Raw genomic sequence first — 22,171 nt, forward strand, 5'->3', positions numbered from 1 at the left:
TATATACTTGTAATGTTAATACAATGTATATACTTGTAATGTTAATACAATGTATATACTTGTAATGTTAATACAATGTATATACATGTAATGTTAATACAATGTATATACATGTAATGTTAATACAATGTATATACTTGTAATGTTAATACAATGTATATACTTGTAATGTTAATACAATGTATATACTTGTAATGTTAATACAATGTATATACATGTAATGTTAATACAATGTATATACTTGTAATGTTAATACAATGTATATACTTGTAATGTTAATACAATGTATATACTTGTAATGTTAATACAATGCAAAGACACCAATTTTGTCAGAATGGTGATAATGCCAGACTTTTTATTCCAAAATAATATATGAATTAGAGTGCGAGTTAAACTAGTCAATGGCAATTACTAGAGTGGAAGCTGTGTATGTCATCCAGTTCGGCTTCCGACCTTCAAACATCGTTGATTGTGGTGAGAACATTGGGCAATGAGCAGTTACAGTGAAATCGCAGTACAAACACTTGGAAAGTCAGCAGTGTCAGTCGATCCACAGTACTACACATGCAGTTTCAAGCTTGTAAGATCACGCATTCGCAGTATACATGAATTGCTAGGTTTCAGGTAGTGTGCCAGGGAAGTTAATGCGCAGTAGATAATAATGGGCAATTTGGAGTGGTAGCGCAGTTGCAGTAACAGTAAAGGTTTACTAAATATTACAAAGTTGTAATGCAATATAAAATCACTGCTTATTGTACTGGCGCAGTGCAGATTTAGATTAACGCGGACCATCACTTTGCTTTATATATACATAAATAGGCAGTGGGTATATGACAGTGGACATGTGGTAGAGGACATGTGACAGTGGACATGTGACAGTGGACATGTGACAGCGAACATGTGGCAATGGACATGTGGCAGTGGGACAATGGACAAGTGGCAGTGGACATGTGGCAGTGGACAAGTGGCAGTGGACAAGTGGCAGTGGACATGTGGGAGTGGACATGTGGGAGTGGACATGTGACACTAGACATGTGACAGTCGACAAGTGACAGGAGACATGTGACAGTCGACATGTGACAGGAGACATGTGATCATCTAAATATTTCCTTGTATTGCGCATAGTGTCTGTATATTTACAAATAGTTCATAAAAACATTCCAAATCTAACTTGCCCATATGTACATGGTAAATGCTAAAGTTAGCCTTCATCAGTTTGTCTCCCATCAACTCGTTTACCCAGAATGCACTTGTACAGTAGGCCTTCACTCCATGAATGTAGACATATTCTTTGCCCCGCACAGGCTAGCAGATGTTGTCTACATCTGAGGCTTGCCGCTTCTGATGAGTAGTTTAATTGCTACAAGTAAGTTAAAGACTGAAAAACGCACTACATACGCTGGAGAGATAAAATATCTACATATTCAACAAGAACTGAACAGAGTTACAACTGCGGTGTGAAGCTAAGACGACTGCTGGAATTCAATAATAGCTGTGTGTATTGATCGCCATGGCGATCAATACACAGCGTATGGCGACATGGCATTCTAATAGAACGCCATGGCGCTCTATTTTTCAACCTTTCCTTTATAGTGGCGGTCAATTGGAGGTGGCGTTCAAATAGAGACTGGCGTTGCATCTTTCAAGAAGATAAATGGGAAGATAAATTTAGCACTTTTACGGGCAAAGCGAATGTCGCCTACATGCTGCCCTCTTTTCAGCAGGGCGATATGTAATCTTTTGGATGCAATAAATCTGCCAACTTACCTCAAACTTGTCGTCAAAGATCTCTAAATAAAATAAACTTTGGGAAACCGACAAATATCTCTACCAGTTGTTATCTATTGTTTACAATTAATCTGCGATGATATTATAGCCTGTGCCTTACTTTGCAATTTGTTAGAGCTTTCAACTTTTCATTTCATTCTAAATTTGAAAGCATATTTTTATTTTGTATCTAAATGTAACAATGTTGAATCAGTTTGTTGAATCAGAAACAGTTTGCAGCCAAAACTAGCTTTTTATGGGCAATAGAAGAACAGTTATAAGCGTCGATCTATTGTAAGCCGCGTTATATGTATATAAGTTATATATGTGTTATATATAACACGGCTTACATAATGTTTTAAGTTATATATGTAAGTTTTATAATGATAAACGATCAAGTGCTACAAATATATATTCATGAACAAGTGTCATAAACAAACCATACTTATATTACATGCAGAAACAAAAATTAACGTTTTTAAAACAAAAATATTTGCCTCATTTGCTTGGATAGCTACGTTCTGATTGTTGCTTTCGATGGAACAAACTTCTTCTGGTTGTCCAATATCTTCTACAATGTCTTCTGACTTCAAATTTTCTTCTGCACTGCTGAACTAGTCGATATCGGCGTCCAAAAATCTTTTTGGCAGAGCAAATGCACAAATGCAACGCGTAAAAGTTTTGCTCGCCAAATATAACCTTTGGTCCAAAACTAGTCATTCATCTACCGTCATAAATGTGAACCGTTTGTTTCATACATGCACTTAGAAGTATCCCGACTGCGTTAAACAAGGAACTACTATTAGCTTGAGACAGTCATTAATAATTTCTATGGTGTCGCTTTCAAAGTTTCAACAGAAAAACTAACGAGAAGCTCTGGAATTGGACAAGAGAATTCATTGTTATCAAGGTAAATGATTCTGATGAGTGATTTTGTGAACACATTTCTACTGATCAATCGATGTTATGAAGATCAAAAAATGTTAGAATGGCGGTCAACGGAGGTGGCGTTCAATTACAGAGTGATGCTCTATTTTTCAACTCTGCTCTCAGGGTGGCGGTCAAATAGAGGTGGCGGTCAAATAGAGGTGGCGGTCAAATAGAGGTGGCGGTCAAATAGAGGTGACGTTCAAATAGAGGTTCTACGATACATTAAAATACCGGTAAAAATATGTATAGCCATAATGGTGAGAGCGAGTAAACTATAATTGATAAAGTTGAGTCAATACAATAGGAAAGATCAGCCTTGTGAAGACAATATTACTCATGAAAGATTTTGAGAGACAAATACAAAAATTAAATAGATATTTAAGGTAACAAAATGTTTTTGTAAATGATAAAGAGTAAAGAACGAAGAAACACGTAAAAGAGACATGAATGCGATTGGTGTTTAGCATGTGGTGATTTGTCTGGCATATGCGCTACAGGTATTAATGTAGGTAGGCATTCGTCCATGATTAGATTGATGTGGTCTAAAGAAGAGCCCCGAGAGAACCCAATTGGACACTTCAGCAACAGTGGCTTCTAACTGAATTCTAACAACTGCTACCGCAACTCCTCACGCTTAGCATTCATTGACAGCTGTCACTCAGCAGTCAACATTGGCCATTCAACTGACGCGTAAACTGTACAAATCTGACGGGTGTGCTATAATATTACTCGAAATCCGTTTCGTTTTAATCAACGGTGTGGCTTCTAAAATCAGAATTGAAAGTATTTTTTTTCTCAAGATATGCATTCAGTAAAATCCATGAAAAGGCATAAAAATCTCCAGCCTAATTTAGTGGATAATTCCAAATAACATTTTAGCATATTTTTCACCTATTGTGCAACGCGGGTGATCCATCTTTTAGATTGAAAATACAATTGGGGTGCTTCCACTTGTGTTGACAATACAAGTGGGATGCTTTCACTTGCGTTGACAATATAAGTGGGGTGCTTTCACTTGCGTTGACAATATAAGTGGGGTGCTTTCACTTGGGTTGACAATACAAGTGGGGTGCTTTCACTTGTGTTGACAATACAAATGGGGTGCTTTCACTTGTCAACTTTTTATCACACTCTTAGGTTACATGTGCACACGGCTCAAAGCAGCTTCTGTCTAGTCAAGGGTACTTAGACATTTCCTACATTGTCTATCAATATGAGAGATATTATATATTACATATTATTGTCGTCTATCAATATGAGAGATATTACATATTAAATATTATTGTTGTCTATCAATATGAGATATATTATATATTACATATTATTGCCGTCTATCAATATGAGAGATATTATATATTACATATTTTTGTCGTCTATCAATATAAGAGATATTATATATTACACATTATTGTCGTCTATTAATATGAGAGATAATATATATAACATATTTTATTGTCGTCTATCAATATGAGAGATATTATACATTACATATTATTGTCGTCTATCAATATGAGAGATATTATATATTACATATTATTGTCGTCTATCAATATGATAGATATTATATATTACATATTATTGTTGCGAGAACCGCCGGCTGATGCCGCAGGGTCAAGGTAAGGTCAAGCGCTCGTTCTGGCATAGACCAAATCCAGTATCAATGCGCAACAAAAAACATATCTGCTTTTCAGCTATGATGAATGTTAGTGAGCATCTCACAAGTGTGACTTACAGTATATGTGTCCTGATAGAACATCATTCCAACAGTTGTCTATTGATTAAAAGAAGTTTTCGTTTCAGAAGTTTTACTTCAACCTTAAGCCTAGCCGGACAAACAATATTCCTAACTATGGTGTTTCAAAAGGTGCGTCCAACGTTCAGGTAGCAAAATGACTGAATATTATGAAAAAGCGAATCTTGGTTTATATCTGTATTCAACAATAAAAAACCGATTTATCCATCTTTTGCTATAAAGGATTGAATGAATTATTGAATCAGCAGCAAGAAAAATGCATAAATAGCAGCATTTGATCAACTTACTACAGAATCCTAGATAGTGAGGAATGACAAGACATTGAATGACCCTGATATGAGTCTTACTAAAGGCTGAGAAGACTCGCTGTTGATAGATGAGTTTTAGTTTTGCGAATAAAGCTGTTCACTTATTAGACAGTACCTTTGACAGATAGCCCTCTAGAACCTTTTACCCTTGATGATGCCCGGCCTCCAGTTGAGAGGGTGAGTATCCTCAGTCTAGAAAAAAAGTACATGACAGTAGAAAAAGTGTATGATGAGAGTATGGTAACATAGAGTGATATAGTATGGTAATACAGAGTGATATAGTATGGTAATACAGAGTGATATAGTATGGTAATACAGAGTGATATAGTATGGTAATACAGAGTGATATAGTATACTAATACAGAGTGATATAGTATGGTAGTACACAGTGATATAGTATGGTAATATAGAGTGATATAGTTTGGTAATACACAGTGATATAGTATGATAATACACAGTAATATAGTATAATAATACAGAGTGATATAGTATGATAATACAGAGTGATATAGTATGGTAATACAGAGTGATATAGTATACTAATACAGAGTGATATAGTATAGTAATACAGAGTGATATAGTATGGTAATTACGTTTGAGACTAACTGACCAACTCTCACCAACCTCCCCTAATTGAGGTACAGCAATAGTTTGAGACTAACTGACCAACTCTCACCAACCTCCCCTAATTGAGGTACAGCAATTATTTGAGACTAACTGACCAACTCTCACCAACCTCCCCTAATTGAGATACAGCAATTATTTGAGACTAAGTGATCAACTCTCACCAACCTCCCCTAATTGAGGTACAGCAATTATTTGAGACTAAGTGATCAACTCTCACCAACCTCCCCTAATTGAGGTACAGCAATTATTTGAGACTAACTGACCAACTCTCACCCAACCTCCCCTAATTGAGGTTCAGCAATAGTTTGAGACTAACTGACCAACTCTCACCCAACCTACCCTAATTGAGGTACAGCAATTATTTGAGACTAACTGACCAACTCTCACCCAACCTCCCCTAATTGAGGTACAGCAATAGTTTGAGACTAACTGACCAACTCTCACCAACCTCCCCTAATTGAGGTACAGCAATAGTTTGAGACTAACTGACCAACTCTCACCCAACCTACCCTAATTGAGGTACAGCAATTATTTGAGACTAACTGACCAACTCTCACCCAACCTCCCCTAATTGAGGTACAGCAATAGTTTGAGACTAACTGACCAACTCTCACCAACCTCCCCTAATTGAGGTACAGCAATTATTTGAGACTAACTGACCAACTCTCACCAACCTCCCCTAATTGAGATACAGCAATTATTTGAGACTAAGTGATCAACTCTCACCAACCTCCCCTAATTGAGGTACAGCAATTATTTGAGACTAAGTGATCAACTCTCACCAACCTCCCCTAATTGAGGTACAGCAATTATTTGAGACTAACTGACCAACTCTCACCCAACCTCCCCTAATTGAGGTTCAGCAATAGTTTGAGACTAACTGACCAACTCTCACCAACCTCCCCTAATTGAGGTACAGCAATAGTTTGAGACTAACTGACCAACTCTCACCAACCTACCCTAATTGAGGTACAGCAATTATTTGAGACTAACTGACCAACTCTCACCAGCCTCCCCTAATTGAGGTACAGCAATAGTTTGAGACTAACTGACCAACTCTCACCAACCTACCCTAATTGAGGTACAGCAATTATTTGAGACTAACTGACCAACTCTCACCAACCTCCCCTAATTGAGGTACAGCAATAGTTTGAGACTAACTGACCAACTCTCACCCAACCTCCCCTAATTGAGGTACAGCAATAGATTGAGACTAACTGACCAACTCTCACCAACCTCCCCTAATTGAGGTACAGCAATTGTTTGAGATTAGCTGACCAAATCTCACCAACCTCCCCTTTTGAGGTACAGCAATTATTTGAGACTAACTGACCAACTCTCACCAACCTTCCCTAATTGAGGTACAGCAAATGTTTGAGAGTTATAAACAGAGAAAGATTTTCAATGATAAGAACAGTAAAAGAAGGCAATCCATCTTGATAACTCACAGCTGTGTCATCCTCCTTGTATATCTTTATAGTCTTGTCTGCCTCAGCTGTCAGCAGCCTGCTGCCAGACTGATCCCAGGTTAGAGCAAATATTCCATTCTCCGAATCAATAGAGCCAGGCTGAACTGTAGACTGAATTCTCTGAAAGTTGTACCCTGTTTTCCAATCCCAAAAGTAGAGAGTGCCATTGTCAGCTGCAATACACATACAGTCAGTATACATATATACACATACAGTACACAATACACATACAGTCAGTATACATATATACACACACAGTACACAATACATGTACAGTCAGTACACATACATACACATACAGTACACAATACACGTACAGTCAATACACATATATACATGTACAGTACAAAATACACGTACAGTCAGTACACATATATACACATACAGTAAACAATACACGTACAGTCAGTATACCCAACGCAATACCTAATCGTATAAGCAAGCAATGTGTGTCAAGCTGTCGCAAGTCTGTGCTGCAATAGGCATCGCTTCATGATATGGCTTCATTCTAATAAGGAAAATGTTTTAAGTACTTTGGCCTATCATCCAGCTTGTTAATAAATATTACTGAGGATAGAGCAATGCTATGTTAAAAAATATAACTATTTAACAATGAAACATCGATTGTTTGGTGGATGATATACAGCGTAGAAGATGCTGGTAATACTATCTACTTTCCATAAAAGACTACTAGATAGATGACTAGCTACACATAAATAGGAGTGTATGTAAGCGCATAACCTTCCTAAAGTGCAAACTTCAACTTGGTACTTTTACTGTTGTGTTGCCTAAAATATTATTTACTTAAATAAATTGCTTCGCAATAATTTGAATGCATGTTAAATAAAATTAGGTCTTTGTCAAAAAAGATGATAAAACAATCAAATCTTATAATAGGTAGGTTATATTTCCCTACACAAATGTGTAATTCTTTGCCTTCAATCCAAATTACAAAGCATGAATCACACGCCTAGCACAACGAGCGGTAATGATAGTAAAGATAGTACCCATAATGCTCTGTTATGCTCATCAATAACATACCCAAGATCAATAAGATTTGTAGTTGTCCTCAAACCAGAATATCTTCCTAGTACATTTAATCATTTCGAAAATGTAAAAATATTATGTTTGTGAGCTGATTTGGTTGACTCGATGACTCATAATGGGTCAGTCAGTCAAAAGAACCACCTGATGCCACATTGTAGGTTTTTACAGAAAGGTTATATGACATAAAATAAATTTGTTATAAATCAAGGAGGCTAGGTTTCACTCTTTAAAGGTTGACTTGCAACAAAATTCACATTACAGTTATTTGATATGAAAAGATTCACCATATCTTACTCTGTTGCATTGTAGGTGCAAAAATGTGGAAAAGTGATTACAAGCTCTTAAAAGCTAAAAAAACGAACAGTTAATCGCAGCTACACGAGACCGCCGTAGTTTGGATTCCCTTTCCAAAATGGCTCAAATGTGATGTAGTTGTGAGAGATGGTTTCTGTTTACACTTTCATGCAACATCATTCGTCAAAATATTTTCACAAATATACTTCACGCATTTAATAAAACTATGTCTATTGTTCTTACGTGTCTATTTTATCGTCATTGTAATGCTGTCATTTTTAGCAGTGATATCTTATAACTTACCGTAAAAATTCGTTTAATTTTTTAGCCTTAGCTTGAAGGAGTACATATCATTGTCTGATAACCATGACGAGCCTGTTGGTCACTTGTGATAATCGAAAAGTGCTGCAAAAATTATTTGCGATGTATTGGGTCACATGATCAGATTACGACTTGCCAATTAGACCAAACCGAAACAAAACTGTAAAGTAGCGAGCATCTATATTTGATACGGGGTCTTCGGTAAAACCCGAAGTGTTTGTCATAAACTAGTGCTAGAATAAGTTTTATATTGACCTTTTTATTGGCCTTTCAATTCACGTGAGAACATCACGTGACAAGACGATAACCAAATTTCATGGTTACGTCATCAAAATAAAGAGATTCCAATCTACGGCGGCTTTTCGTTTTTGAGCTTTTAAGAGCTTGTAATCACATTTCCACATATTTGGCACCTACAACACAACAGAGTAAGACAAGGTGAATCTTTTGTTATCAAATAACTGTAATGTGAATTTTATTGCAAGTCAACCTTTAAGCTAGTTGATAGAATGGTGTGATCACAATGATGTGATCACAATGAATCTCATCACAGTAATACCAATACACAAAGTTGTTTGAATGCTAAGTTGACCGGCTGGCAAAAGAAAGACAGCTTATAGAGTCTATATTAATATACAAGGTCAAAGAATGGGTAAACAGCTGGCCATGACCAACATAGTAACCATGTAACAATTTTACTACATTTATTATATAACTGCAAGAGCTGATTTTTATAAAATGTGATAGCAAAAACAGACAGAAGGAAAGCCAGCCTACCTCCTGATACAAGCACGTTCTCAGGATTGACTGTGAGAGAATTAATGATGGCATTGTGCCCTGATAAGTTCTGAATAAAATTTCCATCGGGGAACTTCCACTGTTTGATATTGTCAGCTGATCCTGAAGCCATTGTGAACCTATGAGGCAGAATAGATCATAGATTTACAGCTCAGTATCAAAGAAGCTCGATGACTGGAGAAACGCTGAGCTGCGGAGAGCAATTTCAGGCCAGATGCTCTTTCTGTCACCAGCAACCCTTTTAAGAATTGAAACTAAACATATTGTCATGTGTCCAAGACCGCCATGTGTGCTCTCAGATTACAATATTGGTACATATTTTTTTTTATAGATACATTGACCTGTTGACCAGTATTTTAACTATTTTGGTTTGTTTTGCATTAACATCTATTTTAACATCTAACATCTATGTTAACATCTATTAACACCTATTTTATAATCATGCCAGATCTTCACCGGACAGACAAATATTTAACACATGTGAAGGAAAAACAGACCGCTACAATAAAGGGGCCAATTTCAGCCATTTGGAAAGTCAGTGAATAGGCTTTAGTACTTTAGGCATGACTCTGACTAGTTGTATGAATCAATGTTACCTCTCCAGTATCCTCTCACTCTACATATGAAACCCATCCTTGAACAAAACCAACTATAATCACAAAATAATTTAATACATTTAAAAAACTGAAGTCATCTTTCATATTTGATGAAATCAAAGTTAGGCAGGGAGGTAAACTCTCCTACTCCAATTCCATAGATTAAACATTTGTCAGTTTTCTCTATAACTCATGAAACTCATAAAATTCATCAGCCAATCAAAAAGCATGAAGAAATGACTGAACTCTCACTGGGTTGGGTGAAGTGCGATGGCTCGCACTGACTTCTTGTGGTTGGTGAGGGTTACTTTGCTCTTACCGGCAGCCAAATCCCAGAGCCGTACTGTTGAATCATGAGAGCCAGTAATCACCTTCAACACATTGACAACAGATCGTAGCCTTACACACGAGATTCAGGAGTGTGCATTATATTTATCATACACATTATTATTTACACTGCATTACAAGCGCATAAATAACCAATTCAAACATAATAATAACGCTAAAAGGCAGGTTACCTGCGGCTCAGCAGCCTGGGCTTTTACAGTCGCGACAGTATTACTATGGCCAGCAAGTGTGTGGATGCATGATTTAGTGCGGATGTCCCAGACCCTGCAGGTGGAGTCTCGGCTAGTTGTTAATAGCACATCTATAGTTGGATGGAGGTCAATGGATTGGCAGGCGGAAAGATGGCCGTGGTAGTGTCTGATTACCTGCGTAGACATGATATCACAAGTTAAGTGCACCTACTTTTAACATGTTCGCATGTGCTTTTAAAGGCCATGTTGACGTAAAACAACGTGTTAACACCTGTCAACACCATGTTGTTAATTCACGGGTAATTAATAATAATAATGATAATTAAGTAGAATCCCCAAATTTCAGGTAATTTGGAGCATCCGTTTTTGATGATAGTCATTTAATGCATATATTCATGTACATCATCAAATTACTGGTGTAGACTGTAGTTGATTTCCAATCCATGACCAAGCATACATGCCGAATATGCATGCAAACAATCACACATGCACACATTCGCCAGTTACAAGAACACTGAAGCTTCAAATGACCTCAAATTTGGCGTGATACGTAAGGAATTACATATAATTGTTTATAAATCTAGCGTGATACATAAGGACTCACATATAATTGTTTATAAATCTAGCGTGATACATAAGGAATTACATATAATTGTTTATAAATTTAGCGTGATACATAAGGACTCACATATAATTGTTTATAAATCTAGCGTGATATATAAGGACTCACATATAATTGTTTATAAATCTAGCGTGATACATAAGGAATTACATGTGATTGTTTATAAAATGTGCTTTAAACAATCACAATATATGTGACAGAGTCATGATCTTGTGTCAGAGTCATGATCTTGTGGCAGAGTCGTGATCTTGTGTCAGAGTCATGATCTTGTGTCAGAGTCATGATCTTGTGTCAGAGTCATGATCTTGTGTCAGAGTCATGATCTTGTGTCAGAGTCATGATCCTTTGCTAGCGGTAAAACATTTCAGAGGTACCGACAATGTTCAGTGAAACTAGCACAAGATTTCATCTCTACAGACAAACTCAGCACGAGTTGCTAGAATATTCTTCATTTTAGAAGTACTGTTGTTGAGAAGGGTTATCATGAGACATGATCAAAGAAGAGTTGAATGGTTGACCCTAGTAATTGTGATCTAGCAGAGGAAAATTCAAGGTTGGAGCAGAGATTTGGGGTTGTCCTCTTGTACCCTTAAAACGAATCGCAAAAACTTATTTATATAGTTAACATGTTTTATTATATCACCTGATTTTCAGCTTGAGCACATTATAGCCTGTACTACTTAGCAAGCAAAGCCTGTTTATAACAGTTCTTCTTCATTTCATACTAATCGATATGGCCATAATACATACTAGCTTCACTAAAAAGTTAATATTGGTCCTGATATCGACTGGTTCAGCAGGGGAAAGTATTTTAGACTAGAAGACAGTGAAGATGAACTTGGAAATTCAAAAGAAGGTGAAGTGAGTGAATACGACCGAAGACTGAAATTTGTAGCGGCAACGCAGAAGCTAACGATGCTGAATAAATTTATTCAAATGGTTTTATTTTAGATTCTGCAACTATTATAAACATCGCATATGTCACTTGCTTTTTTCTATTTTTTTTTAATGTTTGATATGTTATTATTAATCATTTTATAAATTTGCTGATTGGTAATGTACCGTTTAACAACCCAAAGGCTGTTATTTAAACTGGGCTTGCAATGAGTAGAGGCTGATATTTCAATGTTTACTGTATACAAAAAGCGAATTTTTGCTACCAACTGTAGTCAGCATGAATCAGTGCAACAAACTTTCATACGACATTGTTAAAGATATTGAAAAGAATTTCTGATAGCTCAAATAATTGCAACTCGGATTGCAAAATCTGCATATGTTAACTGCATATGCAAAATATGTTAACTGCGAGCAAAATATATCAGCTTCTAGAGCAATTTCTTATCCTTTCAATACACATTCATATAATTATATATCACATTGATATAATTATATGTCATATTGATACAATTATATGTCACATTGATATAATTATATGCCACGTTGATATAATTATATGTCACATTTATATATATCAATTTGTCACATTGATATAACTATATATAGCAGGACCATGACATAAGGAAATAATGCTCTCAAAAGATAAATGTTTATATAGCCATTAATGAGACAGCATAAAACACTGACATCCTATTGTATTTGCTAGTACAAACACACCTACCTTGTTGTACTCTAAGTCCCAACATTTCACCTGCTTATCTTCACCGCAGGAAAAGAGAAAAGGATGACGGGGAGATACAATGACGCCTCGCACTGCACTGATGTGCCCTGTTAGTGATAGCTTCAGTGTGCCGGTGGCCAAATCGAAAATCTTAATAATTCTATCAGCAGAACCTGTATGAGAAGTTGTTAGGACAAACGTGAGTTAGGTTATTAAACAAGATTAATTTAGTCTTTCAACTCAGCTAAAGAATGCTCAGCTAATGCAACATAAATATAGCACCATAGGAATCACAACAGTTCCAACGACTACAGTTCCGACGATTACAGCTTCTACGACTACAGTTCCGACGACTACTGTGCCGACGACTAGTTTTGACACCTGCTGTTCCGACAACTACAGTTCCGACCACTATGTTCCAAGGACTACAGCTCCAACGACTACAGTCTCGGCGACTGCAGTTCTGACGACTGCAATTTCGACGACTGCAGTTCCAACTACTACAATTTCGACGACTGCAGTTTCGACGACTGCAATTCCGATGACTGCAGTTCTGATGACTACAGTTCGAAAGACTACAGTTCGGATTTAATAGTTTTGACGACTACAGTTCCGATGACTACAGTTTTGATGAATACAGTTCCGACAACTACAGCTCGGACGTCTGCAGCTCCGACATCTGCAGTTCTGACGACTGCAGTTCCGACGACTACAGTTTAGACAACTGAGGCCCTGGCAACTGCAATTCCGACAACTACAGTACCGATGACTACAGTTCCGATGACTACTGTGCGGACGACTACAGTTTTGACAACTGCAGTTCGGACAGCTACAGTTTCAACCACTATGTTCCAAGGACTACAGCTCTGACGACTACAGTCCCGGCGACTGCAGTTCCGACGACTGCAATTTCAATGACTGCAGTTCCGATGACTACAATTTCGACGACTGCAGTTTCGACGACTGCAATTCCGATGACTGCAGTTCTGATGACTACAGTTCGAACGACTACAGTTTGAACGACTACAGTTTGAACGAATAGTTTCGACGACTACAGTTCCAATGACTACAGTTTTGATGACTAGTTCCGATGACTAGTTCCAACAACTACAGCTCCAACATCTGTAGCTCCGACGACTGCAGTTCCGACGACTACAGTTCAGACAACTGAGGCCCTGGCAACTGCAATTCCGACGACTACAGTCTCGATTACCACAGCCCGGCGACTACAGTCCAGTGACTGTAGTACCGACGTCTACAGTTCCGATAACTACAGTTCCGACGACTACAGTTCCAATGACTACAGTTCCGACAATGGCTTTGTTTTTTATTCGTTACTTATTGTGCACACATGCGCCAAATGATAATAGATTGTTTTATGAGAAAATTACTTTTGATTACAGTCAAGTTTTCTACCCACAACCAAGTTTACAAAATACATAATTTTCACTGCTGTCACAGCTCTTTTAAAGACATAGTCAAGAGGAACATGAAGGAAGTGGATAACGGACAGTGACGAATAGCAGATTGGCAAGCCGTAGACCGGAGACCCTCGTTGTTGCAAAAGCATAATGATGTTATGACACGAAGAACATAGCCATCATTCTGTTTAAAATGCAGCAGTTCAAACTCTTTAAATGAACCACCGTGAACACGAGCTCTTAAAAATGCTGTCACAGAAAATCTTGCTAACACAGTGAAGTGAATGTAATGAGAACTGCAAAATTCATAGAAGCACGAACAAACTATTTGGCTATTGCATGGTTCTCACAAAGGGATTACAAATGGTTCTTGAAAGTACATACCTGTAGCAAACCATTGATTACCAGGCTCCACAGTTACGCATCTCACCCAACCTGTGTGACCGCTGATAACCTGTGTGGTTAAAAAGCAAAAGGAGAGACAGTATTTGACTGAACTTCATAGCATACATGTAGCAATTATGTTTTTGCAAACATATCTAAGCTATATGCACCAGATAATCTAGGCTTTACATTACTATTTGGAGGCGATTTGCGCTTGCCTACATCTACCTGACAGTTCTACGAATGGTGAGCGTTATGATACATATTACAAAGTAAACTACAGGATTAATCCAACAAATGCCCAAACATAAAACAGCTTATTTTAAAAAGCTAACTGAAGGAAAAAGAAGGCCCATGAGAGCGACTGCTAATTAAAACCTCAACATTGCTACAGAGTGAATATTTGTCTCCATCTACTAACTTGAATAGATTGTGCACTCTGCATTCATGCCTTAGCAATGAGACTGACAGTGTAATGCTGAACACATCCTAGTAAAGGCTACTAAAAACCCGAGGATACAGCGAAGTAGAGATAGTTGAAGCTGGTGAGTCTGAGGGATTACGGAATGTGGTAATATGAGACGAGTAGCTGCTCCATTAGCCACTCCATTAGCCGCTGCATACGCTGTTCCAGTCGCAGAAGTAGGCTGGATTGTGACCAGACAAAATACTTGCAAGTAGATACAGTGAATAATTTAGAAAGACATCCTTATGATTTTTACTCTTAAAGCACATAATTACATAACAATTACATAATTTTTTCATCATATATGTCAATACATCAGAGTCTTGGCTTTCGAGTGAGCCATTGTTTGACATGGTGAGACAGACATTGGTTGACGTTTATAGGATTTCCCCAGAGCTCTACCGCAGAAATGTTCAATGGTATAGGCTCGAAAATTGTGAGGTCACTATTTTCATATTCGGTGTTATGTGCTCTTACCGCTTATTTATCAACTAATATAATGACGCCAGTGGCAGGTGAAGGTAGGACAACTCCGGAGAACCAATGAAGATGACAAAGGAATCAGTGTCATTAGCTCTCCATGTACAGATTATTTCTATGATAAACAGCTCAGATTCCAAGCACCATACTATGTTTTCCCGATGATATTATGCACTAGCCCTCTCTTTTTATTCTGATGCTGAGGGGCATGACTGAGACTAATTAATTTCAAGCATTGCGGGATCTCACGAAAGTGTAGTTGACATATAGTCCTAGGGCCACGCAACTGCAGGTCACAATTTAATCGATGTGATTTCATTACCTCTATCAACGACAGTATATTACTATATTTATTGAAGCATAATTAATTAACCCAGAATATGAGCTTGTAATGGTCGGGCGTTAGCACGATCCTGGGCATTGTTGATTATCTAAAATCCTAGTTTATTATTAGCGATCTCTGGGTTTAACAGCACCGATTGTCACGGGAAAGGGATCGACGACCTAAGGCTAAATAAAAATTATGACATCACAATGTGGGAACCGCAACCAAGTGTTTTTTATTGCAGATCATACTTTTGACACCCTGTTTTTCATAGTTCTATTATTCTTTGTGTATTGAATATAGGCTCATTCGAAAACCTAGACTCTGATGTATTGAACTATATAATAAAAAATTATATAATTTATGTGCTTTAAGTTAAATTGCAATATAAATTCCTACTGCGTAAACTAAGAAGTGACCACCATCACATACACTTGTATGTGATGGTGGTCACTTTTCCTAACCCACTTACTAAACCAGTCCGCCTTAACCACCTTCATGCGTGACTTTCAAACTGACACAGAAAGAAACGAAAATTCACAAACCCTATAAAGCTTCCAAGGCGCATGCCACTGGGGCTTGGGTATCGTTGGAGCCTTTTTGGGTATAAGCATCTTCTCATTTCCGACAGAAACCAGAGCCTTGGAACTCTTTTCTGTTGCAGCATTTGTCTCAGTCACCGCTGATTGGACATTGCTGGAATAAGTATCGCCAGCACTCACCAACTTAGGAGTACCTGTACAGAGATTATATTCAGAAATATCAAACGTGTAAGTAGAAAACAAAACATTTTTCGCCTCTAAATTTAAACTTGGCAGTCCAGTGTGCTGATTACGTCGGAATAACAAATATGCCGAAATCCCTCTAACAACGAATGAAAGAGATACAATACTCGATCTCGATCAGTTTACCATTATTCATTACTGTGAAAACGAAACTAGAAACAGGTGATAAAATTTTAGCGAAGAAAAAGTTGAAGTTCAGTAAAATAGTTAAAAATACATATTAGATGTAACTTTAAAAATATGTTTAGTAAGCTAAATTCATTTAGGTCAAAGTTTATGTTATATGTCTGCCTCGAATGTAAGAACTCCCTATGGTACGTACTGCACATATCACATTTAATGTTACATTTTATTGCAGATCATAACCACTAAATAGGCCTACACTAAAGTTACAATAGGTAATATAGTTACTAAAGTCAACATATTGTTCTGTTACAAATTTTTAATATTTACAGTATGTATATAAAATTTTGATGATTTTTAGCAGGGGTGTTTGCATTAAGCATTTACTATGGGTTTCAATACCTCTCTACACTAAATCTTCGCCTTACGATGCCCACACTGAAACGAATTAAAATCGTACGCCGGCGGTCCACTATAGTACGGTTGAAATAGATTTGGTCAGTTTGTGTGCAACTGATCTATGGACAAATTCTCATGCTTGAACACAATCATTAGTTGTAATTTCAAACCAAGAAATGTCTTGTCATTCCATCACTAGCACTGCTTCATTAGTTTTTATAAAATCCTCAATTTTCAACTAAATAAGGAAGGTAAGAAGTAAAGTTTAACATTATTCAATTACCTACAAACCAAAAATATGAAGGAAAACCACTCACAGTATTTACCAATTTACCAAATCCAATCTTTCACATGTTGAGTGAAATAGTTGCTAAAATTATAAAACGTATGCAAAAAACTTGTATATTAGGTGATCACAAATCGGGATTGACTGTCTGATTGATAAACTATAATGTTTGAAAAACTTTGAAAATCTTATCAAAGAAGTTAGTTGAAATATCAAGTCAAGGATTTGTCAAGTTAAGTTTATTTTTGTAAGAGTCAGGTTTGTTGCACGCCAAAGAATTCTCCGGTATAGGCAAGTTGAAGGTTGACTGTTTTTAAAAGTTCTGTAATACGGCAGAACATGAATGAGATAGCCATAAAACTTTGTCTACTTATAACTACATAAACTAATGAGAGTAACTATAGATTATAGTATAATGAGAGTGACTATAGTTTATAATGTAATGAGAGTGACTACAGAATATAATGAGAATATTGTAAATTGAAAATACAAATAAAAAAATAAATTGCAAATATTTTTGCTAAAAACTGGTAAACTCTTGAAACAAAGGGTGCTTATTGCATAATTTCCACTTTCCTAGAACCTCGCAAAACATAACTGTTGAATGTAATGGAAAATACGCGCATAGGTTGAGCAACTGTAATGAGTAGGTAAAAGCACACTCAAGAGACAACCATTTCATATGCTTATATAGACACAACAACTCACTCTGCAGTGGCACTCCATAGGGATTGAGAGCAAGAGGAGCACCTGGCTTTGTGGCCTGTCTTTGCTCTTTTTTGCTGGGCACATGCTCGTGCAATATCGGCCCAAACTCTGCCTTGATCTTTGTTGATAGTTTTATCTTTTCGCTAGAACACAACAGAGACGTCTTAGACACAACAGAGACGTCTTAGACATAACAGAGACGTCTTAGACATAACAGAGACGTCTTAGACATAACAGAGACGTCTTAGACATAACAGAGACGTCTTAGACATTACAGAGACGTCTTAGACATAACAGAGATGTCTTAGACACAACAGAGACGTCTTAGACACAACAGAGACGTCATAGACATGACAGAGACGTTTTAGACATGACAGAGACGTCTTAGACATGACAGAGATGTCTTAGACACAACAGAGACATCTTAGACATGACAGAGACGTCTTAGACATGATAGAGATGTCTTAGACACGACAGAGATGTCTTAGACACGACAGAGATGTCTTAGATACGACAGAGATGTCTTAGACACGACCGAGATGTCTTAGACATAACAGAGACATCTTAGACACGACAGAGACGTCTTAGACAACAAGATATCATAGACATAACAGAGATATTATAGACACAACAGAGGCGTCTTGGACATAAAAGAGATATCATAGACACAACAGAGACGTCTTAGACACGAAAGAGACGTCTTAGACATAACAGAGATATAATAGACACAACAGAGACGTCTTAGACACAACAGAGATGTCTTAGACACGACAGAGATGTCTTAGACACGACAGAGATGTCTTAAACACAACCGAGATGTCTTAAACACGACCGAGATGTCTTAGACATAACATAGATATCATAGACACAACAGAGACGTCTTAGACATAACAGAGATATCATAGACACAACAGAGATATCATAGACACAACAGAGACGTCTTAGACATAACAGAGACGTCTTAGACATAACAGAGACGTCATAGACACAACAGAGACGTCTTATACACAACAGAGACACTTTAGACACGACAGAGACGTCCTAAACACGACAGAGATGTCTTAGACACAACAGAGACGTCTTAGACATAACAGAGATATCATAGACATAACAGAGATATCATAGACACAACAGAGACGTCTTGGACATAACAGAGATATCATAGACACAACAGAGATGCCTTAGACACAACAGAGACGTCTTAGACACAACAGAGACGTCTTAGACACAACAGAGATGTCTTAGACACAACAGAGATGCCTTAGACACAACAGAGACGTCTTAGACACAACAGAGATGCCTTAGACACAACAGAGACGTCTTAGCTGTTTGTTACTAACTTTTTCATTATCTACGCTCCTATATGACGTCCACGTAATATCATGGTAATGATAGTAATAAATGGTAGTCTGGTTCTCTACTCATTCATGAAGCAAAGTCTTTTTTCAGCATTAAGCTTAGGCCTATAGCTTCAATGTACTAAACTAGATCTAAAAGCTGCAAAGTTTCAACAGCAATGAAATTAATTTTCAAATGGTTCTAAACCGTTCTAAATGGTCTGCTAGAAATTGTCAAAGAGTGAGGCTCGCATTTAACTGTCAGAACTAGAGAAAAAGAAACCGGATTTGAAGTAGATCGAACTAAGAGCTTACCGAGCAGATATCCAAATTGGTTTTTGATAAAACTATCCAAAGTGCGTATTTGAACCAGTAAACGCTGTAAATATTGATTCAAACTTTGGCCTACCTTTGCTCATCATCAACAGGAAGCTTGCCTTGTTCAGATAAAAACATGTCATGGGTCCGTTTCAATGACCTGAAGACCAATGTGTGAACAGAATGCTTTTGAACTTCTTGCTGCAATGGTAAATTGAACAGAATAAAGTGAGCACTTGTTTACACATTAAAAATTGAATACTTTATTTCCCTCATGTGATTCTTTGAAAAAATAAAAATATAAATTCATCACAGTTTCTGAGCATGACTTGTTCCCAAGGATGCAACTAAAAATGGCTACAATTTCCATAGACTGAATGGAACCTTTTTTGGCTTTACGACCCCAATTTAATATAAAGGAATTGCAAACAGTTTGAAATGCGACAAGAATAGTCATCAAAAACCATGTCTACGCATAAACATCTCCTGGCTAGCATTATTCATGTATATCATCGTTTATAGCTTGCTGTACAGGCCTATAAGGGTAAACAAACAACAAACAATGAATTCCATGTGGTTGGTGTAGGCTAAAAACACAGCCAAAGTAACTAATGCATGCTCAAAACTGAATGGCTAAATCTTAGTTTGGCTAGGCGTAACCGAAGCTGGAATTTGATTGGACAACATATCATGAGTGCAATATTCACTTTATATTTTCGCTATCATGCAACGTAAATCGTCATCCATGATTTATCGGACTTCCAACTGAAGTGAAAAATCAAACAATATAAATGGAATTGAATAATAATCAAGGTTGTGATGCAGTAAAACTGCACCACGTCATCGCAGTGTGGTAGGCCATAATTTTGCAGTGCAGTACAACATTCTAGTGTGAAGTAGACATTTACTGCTACTACAACTGCGCTTACTGCCAATTGCACACTGCGATTTACTTCCATGACATTACATAAAGCTTGGCTATTCCCCCAATACTGCCACCGTGCAATCCTCAAAACTCCAGACTCTATGTATGCTGCAGTTGCGCATTAGTATTAAATTGATACTGTGGATCAACTGGCACTATCCAAACACTTCAGTGCTACCACACATTGCCCAAACTTTTCATCCCAATCAATGGTGTTTGAACGTTGAATTAAATACACGGCTTCACCTTTCATTGCCTCTAGTAATTACTAGCGACTAATCTAATCACTCATGTCTAATCACAACAGAATAAATATGTTCCTACTGTTTGATGTTAGATAAATTTACTGCAACCCTTTTGGTTTGCCTGAGATATTGTGGCTGGTGAACTTTATGTGTGCCACATGAACACAGCCTACTTAAGAGGTTCAATAGCAGTCTATTAGGAAAATAAAAGTTGTTTGTAATATTTAATCAGTACAGTGTACTGAAATGTGTTGTTGCTTCACCGTTTTGTTATTTTTTGTTGTAATTAAAGTTTGTTTTTTATTAAAAATGATTGTAGAGTTTACCTAGAATTTTAACTACTTGCATTTGCCAGTCAAATGTTAAATTTGCATTTGTATACTCACGCAAAATAATGTTTCTGTTTGGCTTTATTGCGGTATGAAGAGTTATATAATAATATTACAACGAAATAGTTGAAATTTTGTCTCAACTTATGTTTGTTAGACATATCAATTAAAGTGAACTTATAGCCTGCTATCAACTGTGAGCACTCAAATCTGCATTCTTGGCGGTGGAGTGGGTTGAGCTAATATAATCAGCCGGTTGATGGCTGTAGTTGCTTGGGTTTATAGTATCTGCTCTCATTTAGGTTGTGCTTGCATACGCATAGCCTACTATCAACTGGGGCCAATTGAATCGCATTATCAGCCTTGCATGGTTGCTTGAGCCTGCATTATCGTTGTTTGCAACGGCTGCACTAACATATATACTTTTATTAGCAGCAGTAGTCACTTGAGTTTGTCCCAGCGGCTCTTTCAGCAGCTTATTTTACTGTTTTCCATCAAAACCACTTTTTGGTTACCCAATCTGTTGGTTCGATCGGCGTTAATATATAGGCGTTAGCGGTGAATAATATTCTGAAAACGAGTAAATAGTTATATCTACATACCTCCACAACCATCTTTGTAATTGTATGTATTTTAAACGTTCAAACCAGAATGAAGATTATCTTACAAAATGATGTTTTTATTTGTCAGGCGGTGCAGATACCAAATTCGGAGTGTTTTTTAACACAAATCGAAACCAACGATGTTCGACTTAGTCGCGAAGTTTTGTATGTATGATATCTTGCAGGCAATTATCGTACTACAGAGCGACTGTAAATCAGACGAGACTATTATTTGTTCTCGGATTATGAACTTTGTGGCGCCATAGCAGTAATTTAGCCTAAGCAACATAATATTTAATATCCGGTAAAGTAAATCGATATTAAATCAAAAGTATATGTAGAATTTAGA

At 37.1% G+C, this 22,171-nt stretch overlaps 1 protein-coding gene across 1 annotated transcript; it reads right to left on the reverse strand.

The window, feature by feature from the left end:
• Positions 1 to 1,099: 1,099 nt before the first annotated feature.
• On the reverse strand, positions 1,100 to 21,970 carry LOC137401393 (pleiotropic regulator 1-like). The gene is made up of 12 exons (XM_068087720.1): positions 21,823 to 21,970; positions 19,813 to 19,922; positions 18,067 to 18,209; positions 16,311 to 16,501; positions 14,495 to 14,564; positions 12,690 to 12,862; positions 10,429 to 10,623; positions 10,163 to 10,281; positions 9,294 to 9,433; positions 6,834 to 7,027; positions 4,874 to 4,950; positions 1,100 to 1,360 (listed from the first exon to the last, which is right to left on the reverse strand). The coding sequence occupies exons 1-11, from the start codon at positions 21,832 to 21,834 to the stop codon at positions 4,891 to 4,893; spliced, it is 1,407 nt and encodes a 468-aa protein (XP_067943821.1). The 5' UTR covers positions 21,835 to 21,970; the 3' UTR covers positions 1,100 to 1,360; positions 4,874 to 4,890.
• Between the last annotated feature and the right edge of the window lie 201 nt (positions 21,971 to 22,171).

This window comes from Watersipora subatra, chromosome 8 (assembly GCF_963576615.1).
Source record: "Watersipora subatra chromosome 8, tzWatSuba1.1, whole genome shotgun sequence".
Classification (NCBI taxonomy): Eukaryota; Metazoa; Bryozoa; class Gymnolaemata; order Cheilostomatida; family Watersiporidae; genus Watersipora; species Watersipora subatra.